Source organism: Aspergillus caelatus, assembly GCF_009193585.1.
Source record: "Aspergillus caelatus strain CBS 763.97 unplaced genomic scaffold BDV27scaffold_363, whole genome shotgun sequence".
NCBI classification, from domain to species: domain Eukaryota; kingdom Fungi; phylum Ascomycota; class Eurotiomycetes; order Eurotiales; family Aspergillaceae; genus Aspergillus; species Aspergillus caelatus.
In genome coordinates, this window is record NW_022475626.1 from 1 (window position 1) to 22,096 (window position 22,096).

General features: G+C 50.0%; 8 protein-coding genes across 8 annotated transcripts; 4 read left to right on the forward strand and 4 right to left on the reverse strand.

Moving 5' to 3' along the window:
* Positions 1 to 27: 27 nt before the first annotated feature.
* On the reverse strand, positions 28 to 1,378 carry BDV27DRAFT_163877 (glycoside hydrolase superfamily; the record flags this gene model as incomplete). Its single annotated transcript, XM_032073604.1, has 7 exons — positions 28 to 178; positions 244 to 406; positions 466 to 694; positions 763 to 871; positions 928 to 1,043; positions 1,120 to 1,158; positions 1,214 to 1,378. 7 exons carry the CDS (start codon positions 1,376 to 1,378, stop codon positions 28 to 30), a joined length of 972 nt encoding a protein of 323 aa, XP_031921197.1.
* A 648-nt stretch (positions 1,379 to 2,026) lies between these two features.
* Positions 2,027 to 5,155, reverse strand: BDV27DRAFT_163878 (glycoside hydrolase family 31 protein; the record flags this gene model as incomplete). Its single annotated transcript, XM_032073605.1, has 4 exons — positions 2,027 to 3,701; positions 3,762 to 3,932; positions 3,985 to 4,395; positions 4,455 to 5,155. 4 exons carry the CDS (start codon positions 5,153 to 5,155, stop codon positions 2,027 to 2,029), a joined length of 2,958 nt encoding a protein of 985 aa, XP_031921198.1.
* Positions 5,156 to 6,813: 1,658 nt separating this feature from the next.
* On the forward strand, positions 6,814 to 8,770 carry BDV27DRAFT_163879 (putative C6 transcription factor (AmyR); the record flags this gene model as incomplete). Its single annotated transcript, XM_032073606.1, has 2 exons — positions 6,814 to 7,766; positions 7,837 to 8,770. The coding sequence occupies 2 exons, from the start codon at positions 6,814 to 6,816 to the stop codon at positions 8,768 to 8,770; spliced, it is 1,887 nt and encodes a 628-aa protein (XP_031921199.1).
* Positions 8,771 to 9,260: 490 nt separating this feature from the next.
* On the reverse strand, positions 9,261 to 11,256 carry BDV27DRAFT_73780 (glycosyltransferase family 31 protein). Its single transcript, XM_032077448.1, has one exon. It carries the CDS (start codon positions 10,969 to 10,971, stop codon positions 9,514 to 9,516), a length of 1,458 nt encoding a protein of 485 aa, XP_031921200.1. The 5' UTR covers positions 10,972 to 11,256; the 3' UTR covers positions 9,261 to 9,513.
* BDV27DRAFT_138190 (uncharacterized protein) lies at positions 11,179 to 12,095 on the forward strand. Its single transcript, XM_032069174.1, has one exon. The coding sequence runs from the start codon at positions 11,541 to 11,543 to the stop codon at positions 12,006 to 12,008; it is 468 nt and encodes a 155-aa protein (XP_031921201.1). The 5' UTR covers positions 11,179 to 11,540; the 3' UTR covers positions 12,009 to 12,095.
* A 1,101-nt stretch (positions 12,096 to 13,196) lies between these two features.
* BDV27DRAFT_150733 (signal recognition particle subunit SRP72) lies at positions 13,197 to 15,323 on the forward strand (the record flags this gene model as incomplete). Its single annotated transcript, XM_032071268.1, has 4 exons — positions 13,197 to 13,517; positions 13,590 to 13,863; positions 13,916 to 14,060; positions 14,114 to 15,323. 4 exons carry the CDS (start codon positions 13,197 to 13,199, stop codon positions 15,321 to 15,323), a joined length of 1,950 nt encoding a protein of 649 aa, XP_031921202.1.
* BDV27DRAFT_73849 (Gfo/Idh/MocA family protein) lies at positions 15,324 to 17,034 on the reverse strand. Its single transcript, XM_032077450.1, has 2 exons — positions 16,855 to 17,034; positions 15,324 to 16,785 (listed from the first exon to the last, which is right to left on the reverse strand). The coding sequence occupies exon 2, from the start codon at positions 16,758 to 16,760 to the stop codon at positions 15,606 to 15,608; it is 1,155 nt and encodes a 384-aa protein (XP_031921203.1). The 5' UTR covers positions 16,761 to 16,785; positions 16,855 to 17,034; the 3' UTR covers positions 15,324 to 15,605.
* A 1,346-nt stretch (positions 17,035 to 18,380) lies between these two features.
* rfeF (putative transcription factor RfeF) lies at positions 18,381 to 21,346 on the forward strand (the record flags this gene model as incomplete). The annotated part of the gene is made up of 7 exons (XM_032071269.1): positions 18,381 to 18,386; positions 18,542 to 18,691; positions 18,883 to 18,930; positions 19,033 to 19,614; positions 19,742 to 20,615; positions 20,676 to 20,743; positions 20,801 to 21,346. 7 exons carry the CDS (start codon positions 18,381 to 18,383, stop codon positions 21,344 to 21,346), a joined length of 2,274 nt encoding a protein of 757 aa, XP_031921204.1.
* Positions 21,347 to 22,096: the final 750 nt, after the last annotated feature.

Consider the following 22,096-nt stretch of genomic DNA (forward strand, 5'->3'; position numbering starts at 1 on the left):
AAATGAGAGCGGGGTGGTAGAAAGAACTTACGAAGCGAACCGTGGGTTGTCGTGGTTCTCGACGAATGTGCCCAGGAGCGTTGAGTCTGGACAGTCAGATTTGACGGTGTTGATCATGTTGTAGAGGTCGTTCATGCTGCCAGAGGTTGATTTGAAAGCGTTGAGGAGTGGGTAGTAACTGGTTTTAACCGTCTCGTTAGTGGATGAAACGACAAGAAGGCTTATAGTTAAGGGAGTCCATACATCGGGTAGTTCAGTACGCCGTCCATGACATCCTGGTAGGGACATGTGTATGCCGGATCACCGTCGAGGACTTCGCCGATGCAGTACACGCCTGCAGCTTTGTTGTACCCCGGCCAGAAGTCCTTCTGGACGTGTTTCACTGTGTCGACACGGAGACCATCGACTGATTTCGTAAGTGTCATCGATCATTTTAAGTTAGAGAATGAGGATAAAAGATCTTACTGGAGTAGTTTGATACTAATGTTCCCACCCAGTCGTACCATTCATTCTTCACTTCATCTTTAGTGGTATCGAGATCGGGCAAGGAGACAGTATTATCTCCTAACCAGCAATCCTCAACCTGGGTCTGGTCCTCATAGTTTTGAATGAGACAGAATGAGTGGAAGTATTCTTGGGAATTGAACGGCTTGAACACGCTGTAATCAACTGAGGCTCCCGCTCCATCATAGCCCTGATTTTACTCATGGTCAATATTGAAATAAACCATGTGTGCAAAGTCAATCAAAGAGGACCACGAACCATATGGTTAGCAACCACATCGACCATCAGATACATGCCCCTCTTATGAAGGGCCGAAGAGAGAGCCTTCAAGTCATCTGCTGTGCCGTAATTTTCGTTCAGGGAGTATCTAAGTCCTTCAAGTTAGTTCATATTTATGCGGAAGATTGCTGGTAGGTGACTTACATATCCTGCTGCCAGTAACCATGGTAGGCGTCCCCGTATGCGGTGTTCTGGGGCAGCTGGCCGGTAACGGGGGTGATCCAGATGGCTGTGAAGCCCATTCCTTGGATATAATCCAGCTAAGTCATGGTTAGGACCAGAATATTCTTTTTTTTTTTTTTTCTTCTTCCTCTTTTGAATAAGTGGGCGATTTACCTTGTCGATGATGCCCTGCCATGTTCCACCACAGTATTTCTATACTGAGTCAGTTTACATTCCTCTTGCTGAAAAGTAGTAGGTGAAACCAGACCCGATCCTCAGTGTTACAAGCCGCAGTCGTCGACCCATCCGTCCTTGCAAATCGATCTGTGAGAAGGAAATAAATGGATTGCGATCGCCAGTCGGCAGGTGTTGCAGCCAAAGCAGGGGCCGCGACCTGAAGACCGTAAAGAAATAAGGACCACCAGGCGACCATCCTGAATGCCTTCTGTGGATTTTTATTATTCAGAGAAGAGGGAGCTTCCAGTTGATATGTTGTAAGTTCAAGTTGTCTGTTGCTATCCTCCAAACATTGCATCCCTTGCTAGTATTTATATGTTGTGATGCATCACATAGAGCAAGTGACATACTTTAAGCTATACGGCCAGGGGCGGGGAATCCAAGCGATTCGTAGAACCGTTTAATTTGCATTCTGCAGGACAATACCGGGGGGCGACTGTGATTTGTGGTTGAGTTGAAATTAATTCCTTTAAATTTCCGCCCCTAGTCACTCTGGAGGGAGTTGGTTGGGTCGCGGCCGTTGATCAGCGTTGCAGAAAAGTCCGACGGGCCGACGTTTTTCTTGGGGTTTCACACTTTCCTGCTTCTACTTGGTTGGTGCGTCCGATGCTCGTGGATGTGGATGTTATGCTGGGGTTTAACTCGTGATGGGCTCGGGCGTAGAAGCAGTTGACACCGGGATTTTACTCCTTTGGTCTTGCATATCTGCTGCACGATATTTACGCAAAGTCTTCAGCCCTATGCTGCTGATGTCCGATTCGCTGCAGTTTTTGCATTCATTAATTCATATTGTGGAAATGTATATAGGGACGATGTGGATCTAGGCTATCCTATTACGCTTTCTTCACCATTCCAGTACCCAATCCTTCGCCCATGCACCATCCGCTGTTTGCTTCTGCAAGCCACCGACATGAAGAACCTGTGATGTGGCGTTATACTTGACAGAGTCGGACGAGAGCTTCTGGCCATTGAGTGTCACTGAGGATGGCTTCTCAGTCACACCAAGTACAGTCACATTCGCTAGTGGGTTTGTCTCCTTCCAAGTACCCCGAGCAGAAGCTCGGAGAGTGGATTTGGACGCCAGGAACTCAACAGAAAGCGTGTCCTCTGGGGAGACACTTTCTCCATCATCGAGGTAGAGCTGGCCAGAGGCAGTCCCATTACTACTCAGCGAGGCAAGCAAAGACCAGGGGGTCTTGCGAGCGTCGCGGGTGGTCAGTGCAACCTCCTGCATTGGCAGAATGCTACCACCACGAATGAAGACTGGAATATGACCCAGTGGTGCTGAGATCGTTGTGTTGACACCGGGCTTTGCATCAACGGCTATTTGAGAGTACCAATCGTACCAGACTTCCCCATGTCCAACGCCTGGGAAGACACCCTTGACAGTATCTACCTGTGGCTCAAGAACAGGAATCACCATGACCGAGGGACCAACAAGGAATTGGGTGCCGACAGCAGCTAAGGAAGGGTCGTTCGGGAATTCCCACGCCAGTGCGCGCATGACCGTAGATCCAGTGGTGTGGGCCAAATGGAACAGGGTGTAAAAGTACGGCAAAATGGCGTAGCGAATGTTCATCGCCGCCTTAGTGGCATCGATCACGGACGCCCACTGATAAGGCTCTTGGGGAATTGCAGAGAGAACGTTATGGTTGCGATAAAACGGAAAGAAAGCCGAGAGCTGCATCCATCGGTTGCATAGCTCCTCATCAGTGTTTCCATTGAAACCACAGGTGTCAACACCAAACATAGGGATGCCAAAGAGCGAGAACTGAAGGGCCTGCGAGATTGAAAAGAACATTGATCCCCATTTAGAGAAGTTATCACCACCCCAGTGACCAGCCCATTTCCCGGAGCCGGCAAATGTGGAGCGTGCGATGATAAAGGGGCGTTTGTTCTCCCACACCTTGAGCAATCCGTGATAGGTTGCATTTATGCCTTGGTGGCCGTAAAGACTGTGTACATCGTACTCCTGAACTCCATCCGAGTGAGTGGAATTTGGTGAGATGGCGTGAACGCTCAGGTCGTGGCCAGTTTGGACATGGTTGATAACATAGGGAGGATGGTCAACATTACGAACTCCAGGGGTGGGTGTCGTACGCAGGTAGGGGGCTGATGTAGTTGTGGTTGCCGCCGCTGCAGATTGGCTTGCAGCCCCAGCGGATGCTGAGGCTGCTTCCGTAGCATTGGTGATGTTAAAGCCCTCTGGATAATCGTAGACGACGTTCCCTGGTTCGCCGGGCAGAGCGAACGGTGGGTGAGCCGGGTTCATTGACAGGTTGCCGGTTCCACAGCTCCCTACGCAGAAGGAAGAAACTTCAGCCATGTCGTACCAGACCCCATCATACTGCAGCTTGTTCCACCAGGTGACCAGCTCATTGGCCCAGAAGTCAGAGGCCTTGGGGTGATGCCAATCGGGGTAGACAGTATAGCCAGGCCAGACGGCGCCAATATAGAGACTGCCGTCAGGGTTCTTGATGAAAACATCATCCTTGGCACCTCTGTCGTAAGTTTCGTACCTAGAATCACGGTGAGTCTTCGGTCACGGCTAAGAGTGTGTGTAGAAGATGGTCACTCACGCATCAGAAGCGTTCTCGGGATTGGGAATATAAAGAGCTCCGTCGACAATTGGGACCCAGCGACGTCCACCATCGTGAAGCTTGTTGAGAAACTTTTCACCCTCTTCATACGAAAATCGATATTGGTCATTGTCAAAGTTGCGATATCCATGCATGTAATCTATATCAGCCCTGCATCTAGGCGTTAGAAGGGAGCCAAATGAGCGAGGAACATGTTTCTTACCAGAGGTACTCCAAAGGAATCTCGAATCTCTCGAAATTGGCAAGAACGTCTTCAAACTCGGACCAGTTATTATAGCCCCAGCGGCACTGGTGAAATCCGAGCGTGTTATATTGCTGCATGGCAGGCAGTCCCACGGTGCTGAGCTGATATTGCTTGGTGACCTCTGCTTGAGTTGGGCCGGAGTAAAAGGTCAGATCAACGCTTCCTCCCAGAGTGCGCCAGATCAGCTTTTGATCCCGCAGGAGAATTTCCTGTCCATGGGCATTTCTGAGGAACACTCCGTGAGAATATGAGACATATTCTTGAGATGGTTCCGCTTCGCTGCTCTTGACTATGGTATGGGTCTTATTCTGACCATCCACCTTGTAGTATCTGGTATCCAAGTAGAATGCATGATGTCCATAGATGTTACTAGAGGTATTCGCATTAGCCTGAAATGTAATGGGCCGCACCAATTGCCAGATACGTACTCGTCAATGGGATCTGCGATATCTGCGGCATAGAGCGTCAAATTGGCGTTCTCCAGTAGTCGCAGCTGGTTCATCCGCTCTCCCAAGCCATATAGGTTGTATTCTTCGGGCAACGACGAGACAAATTCTATGAATTGATTCTCATAGACTAGGGTAGAGCCCTTTGTGTTGAATAACACGTCACCGGTAGCTTTCCGGGTCACCTTGAAGTTGAAAGAAGGCTCGTTGGACCAGGAGACAACGAGATCGCTTTGGGGAACCGATGCATTTTGGGAAGCCTTTGGTCTAGGCACTAGCTCTTCCGGAAGAATGTACCAGGAGGCATTGGAGGCGTCAACATACGTTGGCACAATCTGAATGTTCAAGCGATCCTTTGCCTGATATTCCACGGTCAGGGTCAACGAATCGACATCTGTTCCATACACATTACAAGGGTCTCCAGCCAATTCCAGGCTAGCGGTAAAGCCCTGGGAGGTATGTTTCACATCTGAGGCCTTGTAACCCGGACAGACAGATTGTGCGTTGACCGCTTGGGGGTCATCAATATTGGCGATCAAATTCGCGCCCACGTCGGCAGAGGCGGGAATGGTGAATTGCGAGTATGCCGCTGTCGCAGACGTGCTAGGACCGAGAGATTGACTCGCCCCATAAGCCACTGGAAGCAGCCAAGAACTGGCAAGGAAGCTTTTTAGACCGGCCATGGCGTGGTCCACCAAGCTGATGCCGGACAACGGTGTTGCGGTTTTTCTTTTAGGAAACGGACACCTCTGCCGTCTCCGAACCGGAAATGTAACTAGATATATATGTCTTTACGAACCAGGTCTCCACGGGAGATCCCTCAAATTCATGACCCGTCCCGTTCTCAACGATTTGTGTTACCTGCCGTGAAAGCAAGCCATTGCCCCGTCAAACGTCCGAGGGGCAATGCCTGCAAGCTCTCGACCATGCGGGGGGAGAAGTCACATTGATTGGAAGAGTACAGGTCCTACACACCAAGTGGAGACAGCATGGTCAAGCCTTTTGGGACGTGACGAAAGAGTAACGGCGAAGCCGACGATGGGAGATGAATCTTTGCCGAGCACAGGACGAGACCGGAAAAGAGTGTCTTGACTCTTGGGAGTAGTTTACAAAATTCCCGTGTCCGGAAATTGGAAACGTTCATGGCCAATGCCCGCGATCATCTGATTGCGCGGCGGTGATTGGTCCATCCCCCGATAAATGCCCGACAACGACGCTTGAGCCCTGGGAAAGGTAGTATTTCGACCAGAGTCAATACTCTCAAATACATCATTCCCCACCACGCATTCCCAGGTGCCTAAACCCCTCCGGTGTGCCGGTGAGGTTTTTCCACACCATTTCTAGTGGTGCCATGACGGGAGCATCCGATGGCTTCCAGTTATCGGCTGATTGGGATGGGCAACAAGCTCCAAATACGGGGAATTGTCTTTGGGCCAGGAATGAAGTCCCCGTGGGGACCCAGGGCCCAGACTAAGAATGGATTGTCGTCATAGGCATTTATTCGGCTCGTGGAAACTTCGGCGATGTTACGATCTCTTGAATGGCATTCATTCTCTGTCTTTGACCTCGGCTTCCCGAGAGCGGTGCCTCCTCCCCTTACATCCCCCACATGTTGTACTAGTATACAGCCTTTGGTACGATATTCTTTCGGAAATAGCAGTCTTTTATCCAGGAATAACCATGACGTGAAACTTGTTTTCCTTCTTGATTTTGATTCCCTGACTAGATTATGCTCGAATATTAATCCTGTGTGGCACGGCCGGTCCCCTCAGGTTGCTAAGGCTGATTTAATGCACCGACTCTCCGCACACTATGGCCCAGGGTGGTTATACATTCCCTGCATCTACCACACTTCCTCACAACATGATTTCCACCATTCTTAAGCGGCCGTTAGCCTAGATAGGGTATAACGTGGTTAAATATAACTAATAATCACGGCTCTACAACGAATCCCGATGGGACCAGGTAACGAGTTGTTACCGATGGGTCCTCCCATTTGTTAGGAAAGACGCTAGGGAACCTTTAGGGCACGGACTAAATCAAGACTAAGATGGAGTAGACTCACGCCAGGGAGATTAATCCCTTTCATCTTGCAAAAGTAACGCGGGGGCTTTTTTTTTTATTGTTCCCCGGATTTCTTCTCTTTTCCTTCAATCCTAACGCCCCAAAACCGTGATGGCGACACAGCCCGGTTCAACTATCCCCATCTTTTCCGTCGGTCATTCTCCTAGTAGCTCTTGCGGTATGCAATGAATTCTAAAGGCTCCACATCGGCGAGACAGTATCCGAGCATATCTCAAATCCCCAACCGAACATCTCTCCCTCATCTCCGAAAAGGAATATGGAGTCACAACCGTCCGCAACCCCAGAAAAGCCGCCTAAACAGGCCTGCGATAATTGCCGTCGACGAAAAATCAAGTGTTCGAGGGAGCTTCCTTGCGACAAGTGCCAACGTCTTTTACTCTCTTGCTCCTACAGCGACGTGCTCCGTCGCAAGGGCCCCAAGTTCCGCACTCTCTACCCTCTCGCTCCCATCCACCCACTGGCATCACGACCGCGTCCCCTCACCAAGGAATGGCTGCCCCCAGACCGAGGGGCGTGCCATTTGGCGTCTCCGACGTCTCCGCCGTTCACCGTAGCGGACGCCCAGTATCCACATCCTGACTTCTCGGAGTCGTTCACTCGACTCCCACCCCCAGATCTCGTCTCGTCTCCCGATTCAACCAACTCGTTATTCGACTCATCTACTATCGGCGCCCTCCCCGCGCCACGTCGTCTGTCGGCACCAATCCTTCTAGCCCATGTCAATGTCTTCTTCAAGTACCTGTTCCCGATCATGCCCATCGTGAGACAGGACCAACTGCAGCAGGACTGCCACCAGCCGGAGCGCTTGTCTCCCCAACGATATGCTTTCATTGCCGCTCTATGCGCGGCCACGCACATCCAACTAAAGCTGGACGGTGCAACGCCGGGCCCCGACTCGGCTTCCGCGCAAGCCAGCCTCGATGGACACCCCATGTTGTCCGGAGAAGAACTCCTGGCCGAAGCCTTGCGGGCCAGAAAGGAATACAACGTGGTCGACGAAATCAACATGGAAAACCTCCTAACCTCCTTCTTCCTCTTCGCCGCCTACGGAAATCTAGACAGACAGGACCAGGCCTGGTTCTACCTGTGCCAAACCACGTCCATGGTCTTCACACTAGGCCTGCAACGTGAATCCACATACTCGAAACTAAGCGTGGAAGAAGCAGAAGAGAAAAGAAGAGTGTTCTGGCTCTTATTCGTCACAGAAAGGTAAATTAAACCTTTACTTTTCCAACCACATTAAACTTTTCTAACGCAAAAAAAAAAAAATCAAAATCAGAGGCTACGCGTTACAACAAGCAAAACCAGTCATGCTCCGCAACTCCATCCACAAACCACAGGTCCTCTGTTCAGACGACCCAATCCTAGCCTACGGCTTCATCAACCTCATCAACGTATTCGAAAAGCTCAGTCCAAATCTCTACGACTGGGTCTCCGCCGGCGGCAGCAGCAGCGCAGACGGCGACCCCCCGCCTACGTCGTCCATCCAATCCAGCCTTGCTAAGCAAATCTCCCTCGAAGGCGTCTCCGAAATCCAAAAAGTAGACATCCTCATCACCCAGCAATGGCTACAAACCATGATGTGGAAACTCTCCATGACCCACGCAACCCAGCCCGTCTCCCGCGATGACGCCGTTCTCCCCTTCCACTTGCCCGTGCTAGTCGGCAAGGCCGTCATGAGCGTCATCGCCGCGGCATCCCAAGGCGCCGTTGACGCCCACGGCATCGGAATGGTAAGTCGCACTCACTCCACCCCCATAACACCTCTATCCATCCCTCACCCACCCACCAAACCCCCGAAACTTAACTCCCCCCACCAGGAACAAAAACTCTACGACCTAGGCACCTCAGTAGCAGACGTGTCCCGCTCCCTAAGCACAAAAGCCGCACACCACCTGGCCGAATCCACCATCGACCCCCGCGAACTCCTCTGGGGCATTCTCACAACCCTATCCCGCATCCGCGGATCCCAATCGTACCTCTTCCCCGCTCTCGTGGAACAAAGTCGCGGAATCCTCAGTTTCGATTGTTCGCTTTCCATCAGCGACTTTCTGCCTTCGTTTGGTGGTCCGCCGTCTGCGGGGTCGATCTCGTGGCGGGCGGATGAATCTAGGTTTGGCTTAATAGCGGTTTCGGATAATTTGCAGGAACGGGGGGAGAATGAGGCGGGGGAGAGGATTGTGGCGCCGGCTGGGTCGGAGATCTCCTTTTGAGGGGTTCTCTTTCCTTTTCCTTTCCAGTTGCGTTTTGTGTTTGTGTGGTTGGGGTTGGGATGGGGTGGGGTGAGGTAAGAGATTTGTATATACGCTTGCAAGCGTGCATTTGGGATTGGGGTTCCTCCTCTCGTATATAATATGGATCGTTTTGTATATAGGCCGATGGAAATGGTGCAATTGGGGCGTGGACATCTTAGGAGCTTTGGGGTTGCTTCTTGAGTTATGATGAGCATGAGATTATATAGAATCAGTTAATGATCATTATTGTACATACCTTGATGAAGATACATTTGCCATCCAGATATGAAAAATAGAGAACTGGTCTTCATTCTATATAGTAACCCAGAGAGAATTGGTTCCAAAATCTAGATCCTCGCATCTCCGATATATACTCCAGCAATGGTTGGGCTATGAACGAGATAACAGCAAACAAGGGAGGTCCGAACCATGCATCAGTCGTATTGCACAAATTGATATCATCAGAAATAAATAACGAAACTCATAATCTATCCGCCGTGAGGATTAAACCATATATACGCTTCCGCCGAAGGGCATTCTTTTATCTATAAACAGAAAGGGGAGGGGGGTATGTGGGTAAATGTGGTGGCCAGAGAGTTGTAAGGCATACCCTAGCCAACGATGAATGGTAGAAAAGAGGCATAAAAAAAAAAAGGGCCGATTGAATGTAGTAAGTTAGAAACACCCCAGACGCCAAACTGAGAACTCAAATATGTAGTCCTCTATTGAGCTCGCCAAATCAATTCTAAAATCTGGTCACCCTTCTCAGCATCGCGATGGACGTACCATTGCCGTACTTTGTTGCCGTCGAGAATAGAGTCTTCCAGCACGTAGCTGAATTTATCCCAGTCCTTTCCACGCAAAGGACCGAACTCGTGCAGGAACGATTCGTGTACTGCGCCGTTCTGGCCTTCCCATGTAAGTTCCATGGTCTTGTCATTCGGATCGAGCTCCTGGCTATACTTCATGACCGAGAAGCCATTCGTCAAGATCCAGCCGTCGGCGAACTTCCATTGCCGCAAGAGACAACTATCGCCACAGAGCTCGCTGACGACACTGAGCTTGGCCATGTCCATATGGAACCACGACTTCCAATGATGTACAGAAAGAGGTGGTTGCCGTCCCGACTCGAAAAATCCTGATACGTCGCCTTGGACGTCAAGTTGGTGCAGGCGGTGGTTGATGGTCAGGTGTGTATAGGTGTGCTGGTAAATGCACAAAGATATCCTCCGGTCGCCGGTGTGGTCCGTATTCAGACAGGCTTCAAAGACCTCGGGCTTGCTGATTTCCTCCACGAGGGGTCGAGATAAGAAGACGCCTGCGCCTCCAAATCCCATCAAACCGAACACACCGATCTGCGGGATAGACTCCGAAAGACCGCCGACATATGTGGGCTGAGTATCGTCATATTCCCCAAGAGCCTTCACGAGTTCAGACATGGACAAGAAAAAGGTATCATCATCGATGACGCAGGACCATCGCGTCTGCGGCCGCATGTGCTTCCCCAAATGTGAGACCAAAGTGAAGTACCGGCGTTGATACTCCTCGTCGTTTTCCGTAATATACAAATTGATTCCGAGAGAGTCAGCCTTAGCCTGGACCTCATGTGTTCGCTTATCCTTATCAGGCTCAATGAGAGCGAAGATGCGAGTTTTAGTGTAGCTAGCCCAGTGAGAGAACGCATCCAAGGACTCATTCAACCGTCCCAGCGTTGTCGCAACACCGAAGTCGATGTGTGATGCGTCCACATTTCTTGGAGGCTGGAGAACCTGGACAGTCACAGGCTCTGGGATCATGCAATCGTCCTGCGACTGCTGGATCGAGAGGCGATCGACGTCATTCGACGATTTCCGCTCGAACAAGGGCGTCTGGAGATTTTGCCTGACGGGCAGGGCATCGTTGGAAGAAGGAACGGCGATCACCTCCCGGCGCGTATATTCTGACAATTTATGGACATCGAGACGGCGAAGAGCGTCGAAGTCCGGCTCGCATTGCACACTGGACGTGATTGTGATATTCGAGATGGTATCGGCAGTAATCTCCTGGGGTTCAATCTGAGGCCAGAGGAAATACGCAAAAGCGCTCACCAAGCAGAGAATGACTGTAAAACGAAATATCTTTTTCTTCCATACCCGCGAGGCACCCATCGCAGGGGGCTTCTCCCCAACTTTCGCCAACATTATGGATTCTTAATGTGAATAGCTGAACGGGTAAAAATATTAAAAATAGATTAGGTACCGCACTAGAAAAGCATAAGCATCTCGACCATCCAACACGGCACCTAAGGTGGGATGAAGGAGACGAGCGGTAACGAGTGGAGGATGAGGGGAAGGAGAGATAGAGAGAGAGAGAGAGAGAGAGAGAGAGAGAGAGAGAGAGAGAGAGAGAGAGAGAGAGAGAGAGAGAGAGATAGTATACAAGACGAAGAATAAAAACAGGAAACGAGAGAAAATGCTCCAAACAGGTTATGAAGGTCAGTACGGGGTCGGAATGACGGCAACGGGAGCAACGGTGGTCATAAGTCAGTATCTAAACACTAACCGACCGATAATTAAGCAGATTTGGGTGTACAAGGGAGGCAAAGAAGGTAAAGATCCAGCCGATCAACGGAGACCCTGGACCATGGATTTAACAGCCAGCGAATCTCTCGCCCTGAGTTTTCGGCTTTGGACTCTGGAGGGGAACGCAAAGAAGGAATTAGCAACGAAAGCAATCATTTCCAGGCGGAGAAAGGCCCAGACGATCGACCATGGGACTGGCCACTCTGGGTCCTTTGGAGAAAAAAATGGAGATCGAGCTTCATCGTCATCAAATGAGATTACGTCTCCTTGTCAGGGCAGCGCCTGCCTCATGGAGCCTTGATCCAGCAACAGTTTTTTTCACAGGGGTTGATCGGCTGTGGATCCCAAATAGGAGAATTTCGTTGGCTTGGGACTTGTGGTCAGTGGCGTTGAAGCCCTCCATACTTACAGCGCTTGTGATATCGATCCTACTGCGCAATTGGCAATGCTGTTCCATCCCCGATCATGCAACTTTGACCGGATATCGAGGCAAAACATCTGTTAGGGGGGTTGCAGTTGCAATTGGCATTGAGACACCACCGTTCAATCCCATCCACGCAAAAGGAAGTGTCGCAAACGGAGACGCGCGGGAAACATGCCTTTGGAGACGATCCCCTGGGAAAAGGTATGCGGCGGGTGGGGGGCCCACGGGATGATGACGACGGCTGCAGGCCAATCGCTTGGCATCATTTCCTTTTCATCCGTTTTGGTTCATTCATACTATACCGATGGGTCTTTTGACTTTTTCTTTTCCCTTTTTTTTTTTTTTTATTGTTTTTCCTTTTTTACCTTTCCTTCCTTGTCAATACCTTGCATATATCTCACGCCATGGGAACATGGATGTCTATGCATAGCTTTTAAAAATAGATCATCAATATCTGATATGCTTCATTTATCCTCAATCTTGGTCTTGGAAGGCGGACTCTCCATCAAAAGACATCAACATCACCTGATTTTGGAAATTTTTAAGATACTCTTGGCATACATCTCATACCAAACAGGAACCGATAACGTGACGTTGTATACGTAAAAGATTGTGCAGGAGAGACTTGGGGAGTGGGAATTTGGAATATATCCAACTCAGCTTCAATAACTATAACCACTTCAAGCAACCTACATTGCAAGAGGGCTTATAGACATACCACGAAATAGACTAATATCTCACCCAACTCCAGGGGAGAAGATATTTAGACCTAGACCCTGTACTAGGGTCTAGCATGTTCTAGCCGTGCCTCAAATTTGATAGCAGCAAGGTGCCATGAAAAGCCACCGAAACCTTGCAGGGTGTGTGTGACACATTATGATTGACTTTCTCACTAAAAGGGGAAAGAACCTATACATAGTGTACACTATCGAGCCATGGGCTTGGTCACTTGAGGAAACAGATGGTCTGTGGTCGCTTCGAATGGGCTCGTAGAAACAGCGATCGGAAGAAGCAGTGATAATACGGAGTACTGCAGAGAGTATTATAATATAGTTCAGAATAATCCATACTTACTTAGATAACCCTTTCAGCCAGATATGGAATACATATGGATGGATTATATATACCTGAAAAATCTGGCCGTCCATTCAAGAGGTAATGTCCAAGCAGGACTACGGCGAGCCAAACAATCTCCGAGTGCAGAATTCCCCAATGGAGTAATATCTCACTTCCGCACAGATAGTCCACATCGGAGTATCTGGAGATCAAGCACAGTCAACCCGCTCCCCAATCAAAGTCCAATCAAGCATATGGGACTGTCTCGTCAAGTAAAACCATAACCTCCAATCGAATTCGTGCCCTCATTGGGCTAAACGGTCCATATTGCCGACTGACTGCTGTCTAATACGCACGTCTCACTATGGCTACCCAATCGCTGAGTTCGCTATTACAGCGGACGTCGATCGACGATCACGAGGAAGTCCTTCGCTCATCCAACGCAGCTTTAGCTAAATCGAAATCGGATATTCAGGCGCAGCATGTGAAGGTGGTGGCATTGCTAAAGCTCGACCGCTACGAGGACTCTCTGCGTGTCTTTGAAGAGGGAGGTGATGCTCTGAAGAAGAGGGCCGCTTTAGAATACGCTTACGCTCTGTACAAAACTGCGAATCTAGACGAGGCCATTGAGGTGGCTTCACAAGTTGCAAATGATAGAGGTGCCCGTCATTTGGAGGCTCAAGCTGTATGTCGTCTCTATTTGTCTTCCGACCGCAAGTCCCCGCACAAGGTCACTGCTAACCACCTGGTCTTGTAGACTTATCGCGCCGAGAAATTCCGCCGTGCAGCTGATCTCTACGAAGAACTGACTAAAGACGAGATTGCCCTTGCGAACGAAGAAAACGACTTGCGGATCAATGCGTGGGCTGTGGATGCCCAGTTACAATGGAAAGGATACCCGAACTATGTCCGCCATAACAGGCCCACGAGAGATGATCTGGAGGCGTTCGAGACCGTCTATAACGCTGCCTGTCTGAGTATCGCCAAGGGTGAATTTGGTCAGGGAGAAATGTTGCTCAAGCGGGCGAAAGGTTTGTACCAGCCGAGTCACCATAAAGGCGGTCGCTGATCATCATTGCGCAGAGCTATGTCGGACATCGGAGGACCTCACACCCGAAGATAAAGCCGCTGAGCTGCTCCCGATTGCTGTGCAACAGCTATATGTATTGATCCGCCAGGGAAAATCGGAAGAGGCAGAGTCGGTGCTTGAGGAGATTTCCGTCAATAAGTATGCGTCCTTCCCCGAGTCAACTACTACCATTGAAGCTCACTGTTGCACAGTATCTCTGAACTCTCCACTAAGAGAGTCGCCCTGAACAACATCACACTTGTCCGCGACACCACGACCAACCCCTACGCTCTCTACAAAGCCTTACATGCAACCCCCGTCTCGACCGACAACGATAGGCTGTTTGATTACCAGGATAATATAGTGACCGGCAATGTCCACTCGGCAGACCTTCTCGTCCAGAAGTACGACGGTATCATCCGGTCCACATCGAAGGCGCTCTCCCAAGCACCATATCCATCCGCTAAATCAAACGTAAACCTCCTGTCGGTCTACAATGCTGCTGCTCATGCACGTGGTCAAGCTGGAACGCCAGCCCTGAAGGCGATACTACCCGCACTTGAAAGGCGGCCGAAAGACATCGGATTAGCACTCACAGCCGTGCAGCTCTACGTGACCGAAGGCAACACTACTTCCGCAATCACCACCCTAGAGAAATCCCTCCAGCTACTCGAAGATTCCATCTCCGAACAGGATAAGGAGGTCCGCTTCAACCCAGGCTTATTAGGCATTCTCGTTTCGCTCTATAAGCTCGAAGGCCGGAGAGTCCAGATCAGGTCGGAACTCGCTAAAGCCGCCGCCTATTGGCAGGAACATGTCGAGGCGCCCTCTTCGCTTCTTCGCGCGGCCGCAGAGTCTTTGCTGCACTCGTCGGACCGCGCAGATCTTACAACCGCTGGTGACTTATTCAAGTCGCTTTACCAGAAGGACAGGAACGATCTTTTCGCCATCGCCGGTTACGTTGCTTCTCAGGCAACACTGGACTATGCCAAGATCGAGTCCCAGGTTGACACTCTCCCTCCAATTGACGATCTGATCCAGGATGTTGACGTGAACGCACTTGAATTAGCCGGTATATCCCCTCCTTCCTCCGCAGCAGCGGCAGCCGCGGCAGCCATCGCCGGGGCAAGGAAGAGAGCATCTGGCGATAAACAAGGTCGTGCAACTAAGCGAGTGCGAAAGTCACGTCTTCCCAAGGATTATGATGCTAGCAAGACGCCGGATCCGGAACGCTGGTTGCCCCTCCGCGACCGTTCGAGTTACCGGCCCAAGGGCCGGAAAGGCAAGCAGCGGGCCGCCGAACGGACGCAGGGAGGTATTGTCAATGAAAAGGCAGAGGAGTCACCTGCGCCCGTAGCTCAGCAGCAGAAGTCTCAAAGCGGCGGAGGTGCTAACAAGAAAAAGAAGAAGGGAAAGCGATGAATCCATATGTGAACGGTTGTGTATAATGAACAGGCCCTGTCTTGCACATTATATGGAAGTGGCAACAGGTCTCGTTTAAAACTAGAGTTGATCTCACTTATCAATTTAGCAAACACCACTATATCCAAACAATGTGCTTGTATACCTCGATAACTCCCACCCTTCACGCTAATAATTATGTCAACCACATGTTGGGAAGACATGCACAATAACAAGAATAAACTAGCCACCTGGCAAATCCAGTAGCAGATATGTTCGACTAGACAAAGGCACGTCGCCAATTTAGCCAAGGGGAGTTCTAATGGTCCCGCACTGTCGATCATACTGCTCAAAAATCGTTTGAAATAATTTGAGATCCTGGAGAGAGTCTTTTGCTGTTGTCTGGGCAGGCTTTCCGTCAACCAAGTACGCATGCAACGCCTTAAGCTCGGCGTTAAACGCATCCTCCCAGCTACTAACACTCTCCGTTCTTTTCAGATTACCCTTGCCATCCGCTGTTTCCACAACCACCCGTGATGGCTTGCCCTGGGCGTATGGTAAATCATAGTGCATGCTGACGGTCTTGGTATTACCATAGAGAGCTAGATGTGCGTCACATCGAGGAACGGAATCAGTTCCTGTTTCATATATCAAAGTAAACGGATGGTGACCCCGACTAACGCTACCATTGTAATGGAAAACAGCCGAGTAGAATGGTTCATTCACTGTAATGTTGGAAATAGCATCGGGATACCCCAGCGTATCGCGCATCAGTCCCAAGTCATGACATCCCAAGGATGCCAAAAATCGGCTCAAGGAGAGACGCTCCTCAGTCAAATCCTCGCCAAGAAAGATCTCCTGGAGAAGGCAATGGAGCAGCCGCTCGCCATGCTGGTCATTAAGGGACAGCCCGTTTGGTATACTGCCGTTTATTTTCAGGTGTTTGTTCTTCGGCGCAGTAGCTGTGTGCGCCAAGTGTGGCCCTGCGATATTCCGGCATCGAGCATAATATATCCGATCCAGGCTGGCAGCTTCTTTCTTGAAGACCTCGAAACAAGGTGCATACCGACGTGCAGAGGCCACGAAAACTTTCGCTTGGTTCGGCGCCCGTTTCTCAGTCTCGATTATACGTTTTGCGCTTGGAATGCTCAGGCTAACAGGTGTTTCCACCATAACGTGCTTGCCAGCTTCCAAGGCCGCAACAGTGTACGTTTCGTGGTATTCGTTCGGCATGAAGTTCAAGACAAGGTCGACTGAAGGGTCATTCAGAACCTTTTCCGGGCTAGAGGCAACCTTAGGCAAGTCATTGGCAGTGCTGTCTTTCGGATCCAGACTGGAGTTGTAGATAGCCGCGACGCGATAGGAGTCATGAAGGGTTCGGAGAACCGGGAGATAGAGGTTTTGGATGGCTTGGCCCCCATCTGTGAGGATTCCGACCCGTAAGATTGTTTGTGTCATTCCGGTTCTGTCAAGTGAAATTATGCTGCGTCAGAGTCAGAACAAAGAAGCAAAGCCCAGGTTAGAGAGTGAGAACACGCGGTACAATACTTACCACGTGAATAATTATCGATTGAACGTGCCCGGCAAGTGTTTAAAAAGACCAGAAAGCCCCGGGGGAAAGAACCGCGGTTGCTCATTTCTTTAATAAGATAGGTTCACAAAGGGCGTTCGCCAAGTATGTCTGGTGCAAGGGATCTTGGTAGTGTTGAGACAAAAGAATGGGGACGCGAGCGAAAGTGCAAAGAAAAACTGAGCAAACATCTGCATCGTGCTTTCCTTCCTCCTTATCAATGCAGAGCTCACCGTCTCCGGTTCTACCGATACATAATTCTTCTTCGAGGAGTGACATCAGTGGCTACAAAACTGGTTTGGAAATGGCGACGGGAGGTTCCAACCTTAGGGCAATTTGGTCGTTTCTATTGGTTTGCCGGTACTGTTCATCTGACGCAGTCCATGATTCCTGTTCATGTCCAGTTCTTGCGAGTATTCAGATAGGCATATCATGAGATAGATCTATGGTAATGGTTCTTGTGAAGAGTCAGGTCACAGCCCATGTATACTGGATACGAGGTGACTGATAGTTTCAACCAATGGAATGATTCGTGCGAATTGTAGGCAAATCTAAAGGGATAGCAAGGCCGGTGCACGGCAAGGTTACACATGAAGGCAGGTATGTGACATGTTGATCCTGAGGTTATGGCCCAGATGATTTGACCAGTGATCCACTGCCTTACGTTCCAGGCCATGGACAGGGTTGACTGATTGGGTATAGCCCCCCTGATCACTTGACCTGAAGGAGGGTGACTGATCAACCACAATGGCTGTGATGTCACGATTGTGAAAAGAAAAAGACTTATGGACAGAAATCAAGGGAAAGTTATATCAAGCCATCGCTTGACCCTTTGAAATGTCGTCTTGACCGGATAGGTTCCCATTAAGCCAGGGCTGAGACCAGCTCAGCCTTATGGATGGATCCGTAATCCTCTTCGACGACGTATTCATATGTGGGGATCATAAAATCTATTCAATGTGTAATTAATTGTATTTGGGATGAAGAACGAAGGGCATTGCATGGATCCTTGGAAACTATGCCTGAAGCTGGTTGTGGTACGGACCATGGAAACAGCGATGTATATTTTAGACTCTATGTATGTACTGCCATGCCATATATGTATGTATCCTACAAAAACAACCCATGTATCAATGTCTTTATCCCACTTATAAATATAGATGGCGAATATAACTGATCCTCCAAAAGGGCCTTACCCTTAGTATTAACTACAACGTAATTTCACATCGTCTGAGCCTTGCTCGCTGCATTACTCGGAAGGTCTGAGTAGATGCTCGTATTTTCATGTATTCTCAACCTCAGCTGAAAAAAATGAAAGAAAAAGCGGGTCTCATGACGACGAACCCAATCGTCATCACGGGTCCCCTCATCTATTTACTTCTCTCTCAATTTACGCGATCTGTTAATTTGACCTGTTTCCAAGACATACTCCTCCCCTCTTGTACTGTGTTTGACATCAGTTTGAATTCTCCGACGGTCACAAGTCAAAGGATTCAATAACATCCACCATGGGTGTAAGTTTCACTGTCCTTCAAATTCTTATGCCCCGCGTTCTTGCCCCGCCCTCACTCAAGCTTCTCCCTGGAATGAGATAAGACTTGAAAACGACATTCTTCAACCCAATAGAAGAACATCCCAGCACTAATCTCTGCATGTTGTATGCGCCTAGTTTGCTTCCAAGATTGCCGGCAGTCAAAACCCGCAGAACATGGGTGGTAACAACTCGGGGCCATATGGAGGAGCGCCTTCCACAGGCTACACGGGCGGTCCTCCTGCAGCGCTGCAACCTGGTGGTGGTGCTGCTCCTAGTGGATACAATGTGAGTGTGCCCACTAATAATAGCTAAAAGTAGCGGCCAAGCTACACTATTATAATTTTTTTTTACCTTTTCCCAATTTACTGCTGCCCTATACCCATACCTTAAACCTAGCAATGCCCCTCATTACCACTGGCAATCTCCCTTTTACCACATTTTCTTGAGTCACTGCTGATGATCGTTGCTCTCTCGAGCAACAATATCAGGCTTACCCAGGTTCTCCTGCTCCCTCCGGCAACTCGGTAAGCTAATTTTGTTTGCTTCTCGTTTGCTTTTCTTTTCAATTTCTGCCTTACCTGCTCGTGTCGCCACCCCTCCACAATCTATCCGTCTATCAAGTGAAGGGGAACTTGGGACGTTCTGTCTACATCATTCACTACTTTCTCCCTCTTCTCAACTCATATCGCCTGTCCACAACTTGGACCTCACGTCTTCGCTTCTTTCTACTCTCTTCACCTGGACGCTTCCGTGTAACAATGTCGCGACCTTATTATAACCAACAAGGATATCCTCCACAGCTACGTACTGGGTCGACATCGCCCTATCCAACTTCGTCGGCGCCGCCCCAACAGTACCAAGCGTATGCCCCAGCAGTACCTCCAAACAAGCCAGCACCCTCGCCGTCTCCCGTGTCTCCAACTTATTCGGGCTACCCTCATCCGTCTCAATCCCCTGCACCTCAGAGTTACTCCCCAGCGCCATATGGTTCTATTCCACCACCGCCACAGGGATATCCTCAGGCCCCTCCTTATGGATCAGACTCCTATGGGCCTCCTCAAGGTTATGGACAACCTCCTCAAGGCTATGGACAACCTGGCTACGGGCAGCCCCCTCAAGGCTACGGAAGGCCTCCTCCGCCATCCCCACATGGCTCGTCAACTAGATCCGCGCCTGGACCAGAATATCCTTCACAACCATCTTCTCATGTACATAGTCATCCCACTTGTCTCCCTTTGTCACATCCCCGTTATGGTGTCTGTTTCATTTTGAAAACTGTCATCACTGATTCCAAGTTATTGGCCAAGAGACTGAACTAACTTGGTGAGCTACTAGGGACCAGGATATCCTCCGCAGAATGCACCTTATCCCGGTGGTCCCGCGCGTCCTCCACAGCAGGGAACCCCTGGACCATCGGGACCTCAAGGTGCTCCCTATGGCCCTCTAGGAGGCGCGCCTCCCGCTCCTCGAGCTACCGAGCAGCAAGTAGCCGCCTATCGCCAGCTTCTAATTGGGACTATCCAAGAGAAGAATCTCCAAGCCTTCTACCCCCCGGAGAAGTTGAATTTACTTATCCAAAGCCTCGCCAACGATGCACCGGCTAAGATCAACAAGATCGTCCAGGAATGGCGAGTGCCGACAGAGGTGGCCACGGACATTATAAAATTGTCCCTCTTCGATATCATTCTTTACGTAGATGACAGTGGATCTATCGAGTTTGAGGAAAGAGGCGTGAGAAAAGAACAACTGAGGCAGATCATTGGCATCGTTGCGACCGCTGCATCTACCTTCGATGAGGACGGCATCTCGGTGCGGTTTATGAATTCTATGGAAAGAGGCGACGGCATCCGGAATGCGGATGATGTCAACATGCTGGTCTCACGTGTCCGTTTTCAAGGCCTAACGCCACTGGGGACAGGTCTGAAGAATAAGGTTCTGGATCCTCAGGTCGTGGGACCCGCCCGGGCAGGCCGCTTACAGAAGCCGGCACTAATCATTACCATTACGGACGGACAGCCTGCTGGTGAACCTCTTGATTGCGTGGCTAATTCGATTCGCTATGCTGTTGACGAGGTGTCACGAACTCCATTTGGACGAGGTGCTGTTTCTTTCCAGTTCTCGCAGGTGGGCAATGATGCCAAGGCACGTGATTTCCTATCCAGTTTGGATGAGGACCCGAGCATTGGAAATTTGATTGACTGCACTTCAAGTAGGTTGCTCATACATCTTATGTCAAGTTAATGGAGCGGTGCGCTAATATATCTGGCAGATTTCGAGGTTGAGCAAGATGAGATGTCTCGTGCCATCCCCCCTGTGTATTTGACTCGAGAGCTTTGGGTAGGTAGATACTGCGCCAGCAAAAGCAAATAAACACTGCTGACTAATAACTCTTAGTGCGCTAAATTGATGCTTGGTGCTATTGATTCCTCATATGATACCAAGGACGAGAAGGCTGCCGGTCGTGCTGGCGGGCCTGGAGGGCCTGGAGGGCCTGGCGGATTCGGGGGACCTCAAGGACCTGGTGGACCTGGCGGATTCGGGGGGCCTCAAGGACCTGGCGGGCCCGGCGGACCTGGCGGATTCGGGGGACCTCAAGGACCTGGTGGACCGGGCGGACCTCCTCCAGGACCTCAAGGGCCTCCTCCGCCAGGTCAGTACGGTGGCTATAACGCGGGGCCTGGATACGGCCAGCGAGGAAACCCTAACCAACCCCCACCACCTAGTCCATATGGCCCAGGACCGGGATATGGTCAAGCACCATATCCTCCTAGTCAGGGCCAGGGCCCACCACCTGGCTATGGACAGCCACAGCCGTATGGTGGATACGGATCCCCCCCTCCTTCTGCTGGATATGGACAACCACCCGCTGGTGCCACGAGAGGCTATCCTCCACCACAGAGTCCTTACGGATACGCTCCCCCTCCGCCCCCGCGGTACTAGATGAACTGGTATGAAGCAGGACGGGAAGGAGCTTTTCTCTGAAAGGCAGGACGTTTGGTTGTATCCATTATGATTACGATTTCCTTACGTGTTCACTTCTCCGGCGTTTAGCCCAAATTGACTAAAAGCTACTGGTGCGGCGGAATTGGTCAATGGTTAAGGATAGAACATATGTCGATATTATCTTTACTACGCGCAACGTCTGTATTTCGAATGGAAGCTGCATCAGCATGAAATCCAGGTATAACGTGATGCCACAGATTATCGCCATGGATATTGTCGTAAAACCTCTAGTATGTCGTAAATATCTACAGCTGTTTAATGTTTTGCCGGGGTCGGAAGTTGTTCCCGCCCGTTGAATGACGTCGATGGAGATGTAGAGTCAGCAACTAACTAGGCTGATTCAGTCCACTTGGCACTATACTATAAGATGGTTCATTGATCCATGAGGCCACGTGACCAAATGTTGCCCCATTGAGCAGAATTCATGGAGGTAGCTTGGTAGTGGTGGTGTGGTCAATGAGTCAATAGCTATCATTTTGCCATTCTTCCTGTTTCTTTCTCTTCCCCTTTCCTTTTCTTTTTCTTTTCTTTTCTTTTCTTTTTTCTTTTTTCTTTTTACCTGTTGAGGTTCAAAATATATTGGCCTCGTTTATAAAGCTCAGATAAGAAGGGATCACGACATAAGGACGGCCTCACTCGTTGAAAGTGTCAGCCTAATGCGGTTCCCCAGAGAAGAATCCATGTTCG

Bases quoted from the DNA above. Each gene is read 5' to 3' on its own strand.
- BDV27DRAFT_138190 (XM_032069174.1), top strand. From the start codon at position 11,541: ATGGGACTGGCCACTCTGGGTCCTTTGGAGAAAAAAATGGAGATCGAG.
- BDV27DRAFT_73780 (XM_032077448.1), bottom strand. From the start codon at position 10,971: ATGTTGGCGAAAGTTGGGGAGAAGCCCCCTGCGATGGGTGCCTCGCGG.
- BDV27DRAFT_73849 (XM_032077450.1), bottom strand. From the start codon at position 16,760: ATGACACAAACAATCTTACGGGTCGGAATCCTCACAGATGGGGGCCAA.